Genomic DNA, 15,409 nt, shown 5'->3' on the forward strand with positions numbered 1-15,409 from the left:
TACTTGTTTTTCTTTTTAGTTTAAAGATGATTATATGTAAATGAATATACAGCTATATAAATGATATGGAAAAATTTAAATAACATAGTATTCTATATACAAGTAGAAGATTAAAATAAAGATTCAATTGAAGTGAGTGTCCTAATGGTGCAATGTGAATTAAGCATACTTCTAGAAAAGTACTTTTAACAACCAAGGTGGTACCTAGTAAAAACATTTCTTCCAGTAAAACAGTTTTTCACAGTATAAATTATAACACCATTGCATAAGATATTTAGCTGCTAATGTTGAGAATAGGAGAACGTTTTTAAGTTTTTTTCCAGGGAATGGTATTCTAATTGGTTATTTAATACTAAATGATCAGTCCTGAAGTGGTAGACATAAGTAATATTATACAGACAACGGGCTGTATTTAGGAACATGTAAGTATATATTTACACATTAGTAAATGCTATAACAATTAATAAAAAAGCAAAGGCCATGGATTTGAATGGGAGCAAGGGCTATGGCAAGCTTTTGTATTTGGATAGAGAAATGCTATAATTATATTCTTAAAAAAAAAAAAAAAAACCCTAAGATTCTTAGATGCTTGTGTGTGTACATTGAATTAGAATGCTACACATTATATTTGTAAAGCAAAAAGCAATAGCAAACCAATTTTGATGTAAAGTGGCACGTTTCTGTATATACCTAAGCTGAGGCTCTTAGGCATGCAGGGTATATCAAGTGCCCATCCCTGCTCCAGTGCATTTCCCTAAGAAGACCAGGTTGCTTTCATTAGCTAAGGACACAGAAACCAACATCTGGATGCTAGGTGTGCTATCTTGATTATCCTGATAAATTCCTAGAAACAATGATCTCAGGACTTTGTTTATTGCCTTGTCTGTTCCTTAACATAGAACTGATCTCATTATGTGTATACAATTAAAATGTTATAAAAGCAGACTGGAAAAAAATAAACCTGCTCTAGCCTAAAAACAGGCTGGGGTCATGCTACAGTGTTGTTTAATTGTCTATTTTTCTTTTAAATCTTTGCTCCCTCCCTGGAGAATTGTAGACTGACTGAGTTGTCTTGGTCACAGATAATTTCATCCACCTCTACTCCTCTCTTCCCTTCCCATCCCTTCCCTTCCCATCCCTTCCCTTCCCTTCCCTTCCCTTCCCTTCCCTTCCCTTCCCTTCCCTTCCCTTCCCTTCCCTTCCCTTCCCTTCCCTTCCATTTCCCTTCCATTTTCCTTCCCTTCCCTTCCCTTCCCTTCCCTTCCATTTCCCTTCCTTTCCCTTCCATTCTTCCCTTCCCTTCCTTTCCTTCCCTTCCCTCTTTCCCTTCCTTCTTTTCCTTTCCTCTTTCCCTTCCCTGTTTTGCTGTCACTTCTATTTCTGTGCTAAGCAACAGAGGTCTGGTAACATACAGGATGAATCTTTATGGAAAGGGGAGAACAAGTATATAGAGGAGATGGTGACAACAGAAAGAAGAGGAGAGAACTAAGAGGGGAGAGAGAGAAGCTGTGACTATCAAGGATACTTCTCAGTCTGTCTTAGCTTTTCAAGCTATAATCAGTTCAAGGATCACTTTCAATGTCTAATAAAAAAGATTAAATTTGGGCTCATAAGATAGCTCAGTAGGCAAAGGCAGGTAGTGAACAAGGTTGATAACCCAAGTTCAGTTCCCATAACCCATATCCCTTTACACATGCACATGGACAGACACTCACACATGCACATACATTAATAATAATAATAATAATAATAATAATAATAATAATAATAATAATAATAATGATAATAATAATAATAAATAATCATGATAGTAGTTGTAGTAAATTATTTAACAATTTTAACTACCTTTGGTGAATAAGAAGATGATGAAATTGAAGTTGACAAAAGATAAATGAAATCTACTCTTTCAAGTACATACCCCGACAGCACTTTAGGAGTCCACCCAACAGACAATGGAAGAAACATCAGTTTTACTTGTATAATGTAAATATGGTTTAATTTCCATAATGAGTGGAAAAATGGTATCTGGTTCCAACTAATCATTATTTATGTGGCATTACCAAGTATTTATAATGGCTTTCTCTTAGTTCCCCATGCTAATGGGCTTGGAGAAACTCTGTCAAGATACACCCTCCCTTCTTCCTCCATGTAGACATTCTTCTTTTCATGTTACAGCTGATTCATCTTTCTTTAGGTCAGTTGTGTCAGCTCTTCAGCCCTAGCCATTCACTTACACATGTGCACATGTACTGCCCCTCCCTCCAGGCCTGACTTGTTCTACTTAAGGACAGTCTAAACCTAACAATTTTCTACAAAGTCATACTCAAGTTCTCCATAGTGATGTGAAACCTCTCAAATACTTACTGCATTTCAAAATAACCAGAAGATCTTTTACAGAGCAGGGTCATTTGAACTGGAGATAGGTCTTTGTATCCTGATATTTAGTCCTGAGATGAGCCTAGCAAGGTGAGTATGAGACCATCATCTCCTTTTCCTCCAGTCAACTTTTTGCTTATCTTAACCATGAGTGAGGTACAAGACCCGTACACACACCTATGAAGTTTCCTTTTGTTTCCCGACCCTAATTACTCTTCAGTTTCTTAGGTTTTCAACTATTATCAGTACATTTATCAAATTCTGATGAGGAAAATTCAGCAAGAAAGACCCAAGGTCAGATTACCTGGAGTAATCCTATCAAAAATTCCTGTTCAATTCAGTTTCTACATATTGTATCTCTACAGTCCACAAAATATTATTTATCATCCAGTTCTGTTGCTTAGTTTAATTTTTCTGTTGATTTATTTTTTATGTTTGAAATATGTTCTTGAACAGGTCTATTTATTCTGGTAAGAAAATAAAAGGCAAAGGTGTACAGATAGGTATTAATACAAAGTAACAGTAAATGCATGTATATATGAACACACTTATATAACATAATAGTGAGAGTATGTATCTATGAACAATGGGAAAGCAGAATTGCTCAATGATTCTATAGGAAGTAACTGTTAATAAGTGGTGGTATAAGCAGGTATTTGTTCTACAGCCAGCCTAAATCAATACTGATCCTTAGATAGTGATAAAGAGAATTTTCAGGAAATTCTTTTTGGAGTGTTTATAAAAGCTAGGTGAGGCAATGTTATGTGGCTGAAGAAGACGTGAGGAGACAAAGGTCATCTATGATTATCTTGTACCTCATACTGTGACTCTCAATTTAACAGGGGTCATAAAGTCTCCACTCAGCATTCTCTGAGTGAATGTGGTGCCAATTAGATTCATTCCAGTTACTTTTCATGTGTTAAGTGGTTAGGTCTTTGATTTTATATATAATATTTGCAATTCTCTTTTATTTTTCAAACATGGAAAAAGAAGAACGAACAATTTCTTGGGACCACTGATTGAATCTTTTTAGTATAATTTTTAACTACATCATGAATATTTTTCTTTTACTCACATGTATATGTGTTTTTCACCCATCACCAAAGATAAAGACTATCAGAATAAACATGCAAACAACAAACCCAAAAAACCCACAACCAATGGAAATACAGAGAACAATAGATTGTATGGTGCTTAGTCCCAGCTGATACATCTACAACATAATTTAATACCCATCACTCAGGTATTACTGTGGAACAGCTGAAGCTTGTAAGAGACAGCAGAACATATTTGTAAACATAAGATTACATGTCCTAGAAATGTTACAAAGGCTATATCCATAAAGTCTCACCAAAACTGACAAAATGAGACTTGAACAATGACACTAATGAACATGTAAACATGAAAATGGAAGAGGATCTCTACCCTCCCCAACAAACCAGGGGATGCTGAGACTGGAAGAAATGAACTTCCTCAGGAAAGAGACTTTGAATGGCTTATCCCAATCCCTGAGATCGTTCATATAAATACAGGTAATGTTACAAGGACTGAGCAGGTTGTATTTATGTATTAGAATGTTTGTTTACATGGTGTGTGTGTGTGTGTGTGTGTGTGTGTGTATGTGTGTATGTGTGTGTGTGTGTCTGTGTAACAATAATTAAAAAGAAAAAACATGAATTGGAGGTGTGTAAAAGGGGCAGGAGAGAAGAAAGAAAAAGGAAATGATGTTGTTATATTACCATTTTAAAAATTAATAAATATTGTTAGATGATTTTTTGTGTTTTAGTATTCAGCCAGATGTAGTATCTTCATCTATCAATCTATTTATATCTATCATCATCAAATATTTATTATCTATTATTTATATCTTTACTATTTTATTTGATAGTTTATATATTCATAAATTGTTGTTCTGCTTGTTGCTGTAAATTTATTGATTTTGTTTTTGTTTTGAGAATCTTACTCAGTAGCCCATGTTGGCCTGACATAAACTAAATAGGCCAAGCTGACCCTGAAGTTATGATGATGATCTTCCTATTTCTCTTTCCCAAATATCAGGAATATGTCTACATACCATCACACCAATATATTAACCAAGCAATGATTTATTTTAAAAGTAAAAGAGAAACTTTGCAGGAAGCAAGTCAAAATATCAACTATATTCTAATGTGTTATATTTCTATGTTTGTGAATAAAGAAACCTTTAGTTTCACAAAGAATAAGAACAGTTTCTTCCATTTATATTAAGATTTAGACACTATACACATTATATGGTAATTAACATTATGAAAGGTTATCAGTAATATGAATCAAGTTAAACAGGTTATATGAACTGAGGAATCTGACTACAACCATTGTTAAAAGCCAGAATCCACTAATCTTTAGTTTTAGAAAGGCTTCTGATTACTTAAGGTCAATTTGAAAAAAAAAATGTCAACCAATTAGTTTATGCCACTGGCCCTTTCTCATTTTGCTCTTTAATTAGTGCTTAAATACATTTATGGCATATGAATAAACCTCTCTAAAGAACCTTTCTTCTCTCCAAACCCTACTAATTTAGGTAAAAAACAAAATACCGGCAGCAAAAGTGTATGTAAGTTTGAGTCTGTTGTATAGTTATTAGCGATGGTTTGGAGAACTTGAATGCATCCATTATCTATGCAGTCTTTGCCATAAATATGAACTATCTTATTTCAGGGAGTGCTGGTGGAAGGTCAAAGTCATTCCATGAAACAAGGAAACACCAAAAAGTATTCTTTAACCATTTAAAGGGCCTTCTTTGCTCTCTTCCCAGCTCTACACTAGCTGGAACTGATATATTTGCATTTCTATTAGAGAAAATGCTGTATACAACGTGGTCTATGCCTGATCAGCCACAAGCAGGCAGTGTGTGGCTGAGAGTTCCTGTTAATAAGCATTTAATTCTAGCTGCATATGCATGAAAGAAGACGTTATAAAGTTCAGGGTCTTTCCTCTTCTATGAGCAATACATTTTTTTTTTCTTTTTAGGAGAGAGGGCATGGAAAGTCAACTTATGAAGGAACCATATGCATCCATATTTATGTGATTCACGAAATAAATCATCAAATGAAGAACATTCCTGGGATACAGTGGTTATTGGGGGAACTGACTCTAAGAAAAGAAAGATCAGCAATACCCCTTGTTAACTTTAGCTTGAGTTTTGTAATTAATATTGAGTTCTTATGTTCATCTGCAGCAAATATTTTAATACATACAAATGAGGTCAGAGGTTCATATCAGCAAAACATACTCTTGTGCTGCTAAGTAACACTCATTTGTACAATGTTTAATGAAATTTTAGTCTTTGACCACAACGGCTACATAGAGCATCAAAGTAATAAGATATTTCCTTTGGAGTTTCTGCTTGAGTACATCAAACCAGTTAATTCTTGTTAAAATGTTAGACTACTTTCTTCATCCTGGGAACCAACAAAGTTATAGAATCATAGTGACCAAGTTGAAGCATTTTAGCTAAACTGTCTTCTTATTTATGTATACAAATATGTATTTGAATGAAGAGATCATATGCCACTTATTCCAGGCAAAACTCATCCAAAGAAAACTTACATTATTGTTAACTATAGACTCACACAGAATCTCAGCTTTTAAGATTTCTTTTTGTAACCTAGAATGTGACATATAAAAATACATGTCAAGAAACAAAACCAACCTCAGCTTCATATACAACTTGTCATATACACATTCTCTGATACTTTTCAGAATTGCTAGCAGTACTCTAACCAGTTTCATTAAATATTAAAGCAGAAACATGTACCTCAGATTTAAATTCAATTACCAATTCAACAAATATTTGTTGTACATAATAAGACGTTCATTGTGTACTTGTTCTTGGAATAAAGGGATATATAAGACTATTGAGTCACAGAATTAAACTCGATTAAGTTAAAAAAAACAATCAAATAATATCATCTAACAGTATCCAACTATAAAAGGAAACTGCAAACTAGAATATATTAAAACAAATATGTCTGGACATGCAGAGACTCCTCTTCCTTTTAGCAAAGTTGACCTATAAATGAAGGGCATGAGGAGAGCATGGACCTGCCTTCTTAGTGCTTGCAGCTGAGGGTGTAGAGGTGAAGACAGGGGCAGGGTATGAGGAAGGGAGAGGTGGAAAACAAGATGTCCCTTTAGGAATGCCTTATAGATTACAATGGAGTATTTTCTTTTTTTCTTTTTTTTTAAACGACTTTATTTTACAAAACAAAGATAAATGTACAGATTTTAAACATTTTTTCTTAAAATTATACATTTTTGTCAGTACTGTTTTTTCAGATATTAAAATAATTTTTACATAAAACTATGTGAATATATTTTTTAGTCAGTGCTTGATTTTTTTCAAGGGCTTGACAGTATGCATTGAAAACCTAATAGTTACCATGAGCGTAAAGTACATGCAAAACAAAACGCAACATGGAAATAGTCAAAGTCTTCTTGATTTGTATATATATATATATATATATATATATATATATATATATATATATATATATATATATATATTTTGTTTTCTTTATTTCTTGGACTTCATACAGTCTGTGAGTTGTTTCTGGGGGAGTGCAAGCACAATGGAGTATTTTCTAATGTTGTAATCAGTCCAACCATCCCTGGCTCTGGTTCTCCTTTTGTTGACACTATTTGAGAAGTGAAATAATTTTGTTTCCCTGAAAATCAGGAGAGTCTCCCACATGCCACAGATTTGCCTATGGAGTCAGCAGTTCTCATTACTTTATTATCTTTCTTTAAACAAACAAACAAACAAAATCAAGAAATTTACTGACAAACCCACGTAGACACACATAACAGCAAAGTCCACACATCTCTATATATGGTTTAGTCAGTCTTTAACAAAAGTGCACACTTGTTTAACTAGTCAGTCCCTTACTGGGAAGTTTTTTATACTCTTCGTAGGCTGTGTGGTTAGATAATTTTGATCATCACATAGGTCTTCAAGATGTCTGCAAATTTTTATTTCATGCTGAGAATTTTCAGACAAATGGCAACTGTATTTGTAAAGTGTTCATTTAGCATGCACTGAGGCTATAAGGTAATGCCACTTTACTAAGTGTGATATTTCATAGGTTGAAAAGATCAAAACATTAAGAGCAAGAAATGGACCAGATCCAGTTACAAATATTAAAATATTCCCCAAGAAATTTCTATCTCTGTAATGGTTTGAATATGCTTAGCCCAGGGAGTAGCACTATTTGGAGGTATGGCCTTGTTGGAGGTATGTCACTGTGGGCATGGGCTTTAAGACCCTATTCCTAGCTGTCTGAAATCCAGTCTTCCACTAGCAGCCTTCAGATGAAGATGTAGAACTCTCAGCTCCTCCTGCACCATGCCTGCCTGATGCTGTCATGTTTCTGCCTTGATAATAGACTGAACCTCTGAACCTGTAAGTCAGGTCTAATTAAATGCTGTCCTTTATAAGACTTGCCTTGGTCATGGTATCTGTTCAAAACAGTAAAACCCTAAGACAATCTCCGATTTACCTCTACTTTAGTATTTAGGTTTTTTATCCATAACTGCATACAATGATTTATGTGGTTTACAAGCAACATAAAAACATGTTCACTTAAGGACTTGACATGGTTATATTTTAAATTTAAAACAGTGATGAAAACCACAGAGTCTCTTACATGAGTCTCTAAAGAAGTATGTTAGATAGGGTAATGATGTACTCTATAACTGAGATATGATGACAGTGGTTAACATATGTAATATCTACAATATTCTTGGGTTCATTCAAAGAACATTGTGTATATAACAGCCTCTTTACCTGTAGCCAAGATCCCCAACAGATGACAAAAATCACAGATAATATTAGAGTCTGCAAATGCTACTTTTCCTACATGTATATAGCTATGATAAAGTGTAATATAAATCAGATATAAGAAATTATGAATTATAATAAAGTATAAGAAGTATAGGAATAGGCTATAATAGTTGCCAGCATAAATACACTTGCACTTTGAAGCCATTATTAAATAAACACAAGCATAGCAACACAGCAACTTAAGATCTGGTACCCGGGTAGTTTATAAGTTATTTGGCAGATGCATAGTATATTCATTGTAAATGCTATGAACGTAGAGGTGACTCAGATCCTGGGCAGAGTGACGAAAGATAGTGAAATATTACTACTGCCAGTGGCATATGATTAAACATTTCTAGAATTTTCCATTTAATATTTTCCATATAGTATTTAAATTATAATGTATCACGGGTAACTTAAAATAAGAAAAGGAAAACCACAAATGAGGACAGAGTATTCTACGTGTTCCCTATATCTTCAGAAACAAAAAAGAGATGAGCCCTATATTATTATTCTTTGGCAAATGCAGCTTTGGCCATTTGCCCAAAGCTGAGAGGCAAGATCAAGATCTAACTGAGATAGTCTAAGGCCAGAATCTTTACACTGAGTGTGCCAGTCTGTCATCTCCAGGATGAGCTCACCAGAACAAGGGAAATGACCACAAATGAAAGCCTTCTTAGCCACCCTCTGGGCTGCTTGCTAATGTTCTATGTCCCATGCATGCTAAGATCAAATCTCACTACCTATAAAGCTCCCTGGGGAATAGACACTGAACAACATATGTCATCATGCTTTTATTGTTACCCAAAAGAGGACAGAGTGAACCCGGCAAAAGAATGAGAAGAAAATTTGACATGTTCCAAGCACTTCAGTTCTTTTTTCTTTCTTTCTTTCTTTCTTTTTCTTTCTTTCTTTCTTTCTTTCTTTCTTTTGTTTTTTCTTGTTAGAGAAATACAGAATTTTTCTATCTAAACAACTGATGGCCTGGTCCAAGTCCCTTTTACACTTTTAGGGTCAGCTTTAACTCTGAAAAAGCGGAAGTGATATATAACTTAATGTCTTCATGTTTAACCTCTAGAAGCTTCAACCTTAAATCCAGATCTACAAGCCAATTCTTAAAATAAATGAACTGTTTGCATGTTAGATGTTTCTGTATATATTTTTCTTTTCACCAGCGTTGCTTAATTATTTTTTAACTATCACGAGGAATCTTAGTATGTCAATGAAATCAGTAGTGTTTTTTTCCCCATCTGTGAAGTTTCTTTATTAGCCCCATGAGTCAAGCGGAAACTCTTTATTGCCTGCACAAATCAAGAGAAAAACAATACTAATTGAGCAGACTGATGGGTAGATTGAGAATGGGATGAGAGAGAACATGCCAACATAAACAGAATATGGCTATTCATTGTTAACCCCAGTGAATCAGTTTCACTCACAAATATGCATCAGAAACTATGGCAACAAATATCCCAGTGGAACAACCCTCTATGGAGGTGTAAGCAAGCATACAGTCAGCTCTTCTATCGCTGCTAGAAAAGACAAAGCAGTGGACTCTCCCTTGTGAACCAGTCAATTCTTAAATGAAGGGCAATACAGAGGTACAGGAGACTTTTCCCATGCTAAATGCCAAATACTCATTCATAGATAGATGATAATATTTGTTTTTTTTTTCTTATCAAACCAGCTAAGTCACTACACATGGGGTCAGCAGGCAGTGTTTCAGTTGCCAGCCTTTCCATACATAATTTTCCAGCACTAGTTAAATCAAAATGAAAAGTGAAAATGTCTTCCTTTCAGTGACAAAGTCGTGGAACTGTTCTCCCACCCAGGTGCTCATGTATTGCTGATTTAGCTTTGTTTCTTTTAAGTTAAAAGGAAATACTAATGAAGTGTTCACCTGATTGTGGAGACACATTGTAGTTAAACACATTTGAAACAATAAGGTAAGTCTCTTACCTTTTGTAGCAATTCGAACACACTGGGTTTTAGTTTCCTGGCAGAGTGAAATCAAAAGAAAGCAATCAATATATAAATAATATTTATTCATAAACTATTATAATAACTATTATGAAGACATACAGAGGTTAAACAATAATTATGACTGAACATTATAAGGGTAAAGAAATTTCTTTCCCAATATATAGGCTCTGATGGCTTTGTCAAAACCAAACTTAAAAACCTTAAGAAAGTTTCTAGTAATTTTTGTATCTGTTTCACTTTGTAATAATGCAAGCTTAGGTATGGCAGATGAGAGTTGTTTGACCTTCTATTTGCATTTTTTTGCTGCCTCTTAAGCCACTGGAAAGAAATCTGTATTTGCAAAGCTTATATAAATCAGAAACAAATACTAATTTTATTTTCACTTGATAACTACAGACATAGAACAAACCTAAACATTACACACTCTCCCGTGGATATAGGCATGACTGAAGAGCTAAACGATTGTTGTCAGAAAGATTATCGAGACATTGCATGGCAGTTTAAATGTAATTTATCTGTTCTTTCCTTTGAATTTAGCTGTCAGCAACAATATATTTTTCAACAATTTTTTTCCTCCTTCCATTATTACTAAGGTAGATAGAAAAAAATAGAAATGTAAGGCAGAAGCAACAAAAATTATAGAAAATGATTGAGGGTTTTATAAGCTAGTCTTGGGCTCTGGTCTCCTCAGACACCTACTTTTGCCATTATTTATCTGTTCTGCCTTTGCCTTCTTTTGTCCTACCTTCCTTTCCTCATTCCTTTCTTTTTTCCTTCTTTCCTTCCTGACATTGTCTTAATAAACAGTCTTCCTCCATGAGTTTTCCCTTAGTCTCCCCAGATAGAACTGAGAAAGCATTATAGGTATCAAGCTCTCACAATTCTATTTTTATCTTTGAATATTCAATAGGTAAGAAGAGACACCAAAGTAAGTGAGTGTATTCAGTTTTGATAAGTCTACTGTGATCAAAACTGCCAGGTGCTCTACAGACATTCCTGGTATATGTTCCAAACCGTAAATGACAAACAATTTATAATGGAGTATAAGTTTCTGTGGGCACTGCCACCTGGGCAGTTGCTTGGGTGACACTGGACAAAATAGCTTATGAAGAGATGGGGTATATTATAGCAAGATAGGGCTTGACCCCTTTCTTCTGCTTTGGGGTATGGACAGACTTTTGTCCATAGGATCGTAATAAATTGCTTTTATGTAATCCTGAACCTGCTTCATGTTCTCCCCATTTTGTTCTTCTCCTGTTATCCAGTTTTCACATAACAGGAACAAGATTTTTTTCCCCTGAAAAAAGAGGCTGTCTTCAAGAAGCGCTTTATAAATCTATCTTCAGTGGTTTTATATGTTGATAAATAATAAAGCAAAATGTACACAATTTCTTCTCAAGCATTTACTTTGAAAGTATGTAAACTAAAGAACTGGGAGAACAGGTACTTCTGTTTCTTCCCTGGGACCAGCTTATAGAGCAGGCTGCAAGAGAGTTTCATGCTCCCGTGTAGACCCCGAGGAACTCTGATTTCTTGAAAGCAGTCAGAGTTGACTCTCTGTAGGAGCCTCAGCTGGTGGGAGGCTCATCTATGGTAAAACTCTTTGTCAACAATTATAAAATATATTGCAGATACTCTAACACCAGAAGTTCCTGATGGTGTGACCTTTCAATATAGTTCCTCATGTTGTGGCCACCCTCAACCATAAAATTACTTTTGTTGCTACTTTATAACTGTACTTTTACTACTTTTATGAATCTTAATGTAAATATCTGTGGTGTATACTGGTCTTGCATGATACACTGTGACTCTTTTGACCCCCAAAATTATCATGAACCATAGGTTGAGAATGCTGCTAAACATTGGTCAAATGATGGTGTAAAGAATGTCAGAGAAAACTCCCCTGTAAGTACATACATTCATCAGCACTCTTACCACATGCCAAGTAAATGAGAGTTAATTTGGAAATTCCCGCTTCTTTAAAGACAAAAACTCAAACCGAGAATCATCTATCTGTGTGCTATTTATATTTAGGTGGGGTTACTAATTTTATCATGTCTCTGTTTTGAACAAACTAAATAGACACTTACTCTTAAAATGGATGTGTGTGTGCGTGTGTGTGTGTGTGTGTGTGTGTGTGTGTGTTTTGTGTGTGTGTGTATAAGTTAGGTTGTTAATCTTGAATGTCATTTTGATGGTATTTTTTACTATGGAAACCAACCTCTGAGAATGTCTGTGAGGCATTATCTATAAATTCATTGAAGCAGTAAGACCTTCCCTAATAGGATGAGGGTCACAGGTCAGAAAGAAATAGAGAAGTTAGGGAGAACTCCAGGATTCTTTGCTTTCTATTTTCTGAAGGAAGACTGATAAGACCAGTCACTTCCTACCTACTCTTTCTGCCATGTCTCTCCTATTTCACAGAAGTAACTCTCAACTGGTGACCCAAACTAATCCTTTATCTCTTAAATTGCTTCTTTCCAGGCTTTGTCACAGCAAGTGGTATGGATGGTAAAGAATTAAGTTTTATAGATGAAAAGTGAGAAGAGTAGAGGACCTTTAACTATGGATAGCCTCTGCATGTAGACTATGTATTTAAAGGGTATCTAGCATTCTTCTTTGCCATATACTCTATGCTGGCCACACTGGCAAACAAAAAAATATAACTTGTATATAAAAGCAAACACATTCTCATGGCCCTTGTATAAATACAAATGGGTTGTCTTCCAATTAAACTATTCTAAGAGCTAATATGACTCATACAATTGGTTGTCGCATACTTTACATCATCTCCCAGATGTCACCTTACGGACTCAGTTATACAAAAGCAACCATTTCCCACATAGCTTCAAGCCTATCAAAATGACAGTGTTCGTCTGGATTTGAAATTGTTCAAGTTTCTTTTCTCAACATGTTTTTTTTTTCTTTACCCTGCTGCCTTATCTAAAATAGAAATAAATAAAAACAAAAGTCTTAGGAAAGAAAGTCTTTCAAAGAGAAACAGCATGAGAGGAAAAGGCTAGGTTGTTTCTTAATACGTGCCCTGCTGAGTTTTCCTCTTCAATATTCATTTGGGATCAGCAGCCGTGTTCAAAAGCAACTGTGTCCAAAATGGGAAAAGGAGGGGCAGCCAGGGACAGGGCCAGCCAACTTCAGTAATGGCTCAGCACCCAGCCTTCACAGGCAGCCTTCTGTTTAGGTTCTGTCAGCTGGACCACAGGCGTCCCATTACTTCGTAATCAGAGGATTGTTACTTGTTATTTATTATTTGGCTTGTACCTCCTGAAAAGCTTATAAGGGTTTATTAGCCCAGTGTGGAATGCATATTCTGTTTATCCTGAAGTAAATTTAATCTTCTGAAGCGGCCACTACTGAGCAAGTGAGGCAGAACAATGCAGGGAATTTACTGAGGGTGGAGTCCCAGCAGCACACCCACCTTTGTAGATTACTTTGCTCACAGTTCCACTGTGGGCATTCCTGAAGAAAGAGTGAGTTTCGGTAGTTACTAGGAAACAAGGATCCTGTGAAATGCTGCTGGCTCACAGCCTTGGTTCTTCAGTCAACAGAAGCGACACTACACATCCATTTCCTTTCCCTTTGTTTTCTTTTTCAATTTTCCTTGACAAACGCCACTTAGTGTTTATAAAACATAGCCACAGCTTTACTCAAGATCAAGACAAAAAAAAAAAAAAAAAAATCAAATCTGAGAGGAATCTCACCTTCTCCACACTGCTCATCGCTTGGAAATAGATGTTGTATCCTTTGCGGGGAGCCAGGGGAGGGTTCCAAAAGCCTTTATAGGTCCGGTTGTCACCCACAGTGAAGGGAGCAGGCTCCGGAAGATTCCCAGGAGGGAGTTCTGCAGCAAAGTAATATGGTGCGCCCCCACTCAGGGCGTTCTGGTATGTAACCGGTACCTGATAGCATTCCATGGCCCCCGCTTCACGCTTGGTCCGATGTGGGTGTAGCTGCTCCACAACAATTTGATAAGCACTTTGGGGGAAAGAAAGAAATGCTTGCACTTAGGTATCTGACATATTATGATGTTTGAGGAAAGGGATAGGGGTTCAGAGTGGGCAGGAGGCTTCACAAAGCATGTAACCAGCATTCAGTCCCTTTTCCATAAAACAGTTTCTCATGCGTTCTGCTGCCATCAACGCCGAGCTTATAATAGAACTAAGACAAGTAAGAAAAGTAGCCATAAAGTGGTTCACATTTTCAAAGCCACTCTAATAAGGACCCTGGTATTAACCAGAGTCATATCATAGATTAAGTTCTTTGTCTCAGATTTTTTAAATGGAAAAAGTTAACATTTTCTCGTGGAATTACATAAGGGAAGTCCCAACTCTTAAGGCCTGACAGAATGATGGCCTCCAGGAGGCATTGGAAGCTGCTGTCTGCAGTTGTCACAGGTTTGGACACTGAGGCGCTAACAGGCTTCTCCACCACCTGACCTCTCCAGCATCTCTACTGCCTCACAGCTATGCAGATCCAAAGCACAAGTGACATGCGACAGGGCGGGCACAGATGGACACAAATCTGTCCCCACAACAGAAATAGACTGGCTTCTTCTTCTGGGCTTGTTAATAATAAAATGTTACAAATTAAAGAGACAGATGGCATTTGGCCTATTAAAACTCCAACCTGAATTGCGAATCCTTTTCTTAAATAATTTAGGACTTTTCCACAATAGCTGTTACGTTTGTTATATGGAAGATGAAACCTCACAAATTTAAAATAAAAATCTGTGATCACTTATTTAAAGTTCTCAATAATATCCTTCCTTTGTGAAAAATGTCTCAAGTGAAAAAAAAAAAAAACTAAGTAAAGAAAATCTACAAAATTTGCCATTACATATTTTCCGTACTTTTATTTTAATGTACAAATAGTTGATATATTTTAGAATTGTTGAAAATGGAAGGAAATTCATTGTGGCTTTTAAATCCAGTGTGAATAAGCTGTGGGTAAGGGGAGGGGAGTTATATGTAAAATCTTGAGACTTTTTGGCAAATATTCTTCATCTAGGCCAATGGTTCTTGACTGCCACAGGGATCATATATCAGATACCCTGCATGTCAGATATTTTTATTATGATTAACAGCAGTAGGAAATGTACAGTTATGAAGTAGAAATGAAAATATTTCATGCTGGGAGGTTTACCACAACAATGACAACTATATTAAAGGGCCCCAG

The 15,409-nt window shown here is 35.7% G+C and overlaps 1 protein-coding gene across 5 annotated transcripts in view; it reads right to left on the bottom strand.

The window, feature by feature from the left end:
• Nucleotides 1-15,409, bottom strand: part of PTPRK (protein tyrosine phosphatase receptor type K) — a gene marked incomplete at both ends in the record, with an annotated part of 530,533 nt that overhangs the window by 88,363 nt on the left and 426,761 nt on the right. For all 5 annotated transcript variants that reach the window (XM_080929566.1, XM_080929568.1, XM_080929564.1 and 2 more), the window contains 2 exons: nt 10,193-10,229; nt 13,936-14,209. In XM_080929566.1, coding sequence (XP_080785692.1) covers nt 10,193-10,229; nt 13,936-14,209 — 311 coding nt within the window. The remainder of the gene's footprint in view (nt 1-10,192; nt 10,230-13,935; nt 14,210-15,409) is intronic.

Source organism: Micromys minutus, assembly GCF_963924665.1.
Source record: "Micromys minutus genome assembly, chromosome: 15".
NCBI classification, from domain to species: domain Eukaryota; kingdom Metazoa; phylum Chordata; class Mammalia; order Rodentia; family Muridae; genus Micromys; species Micromys minutus.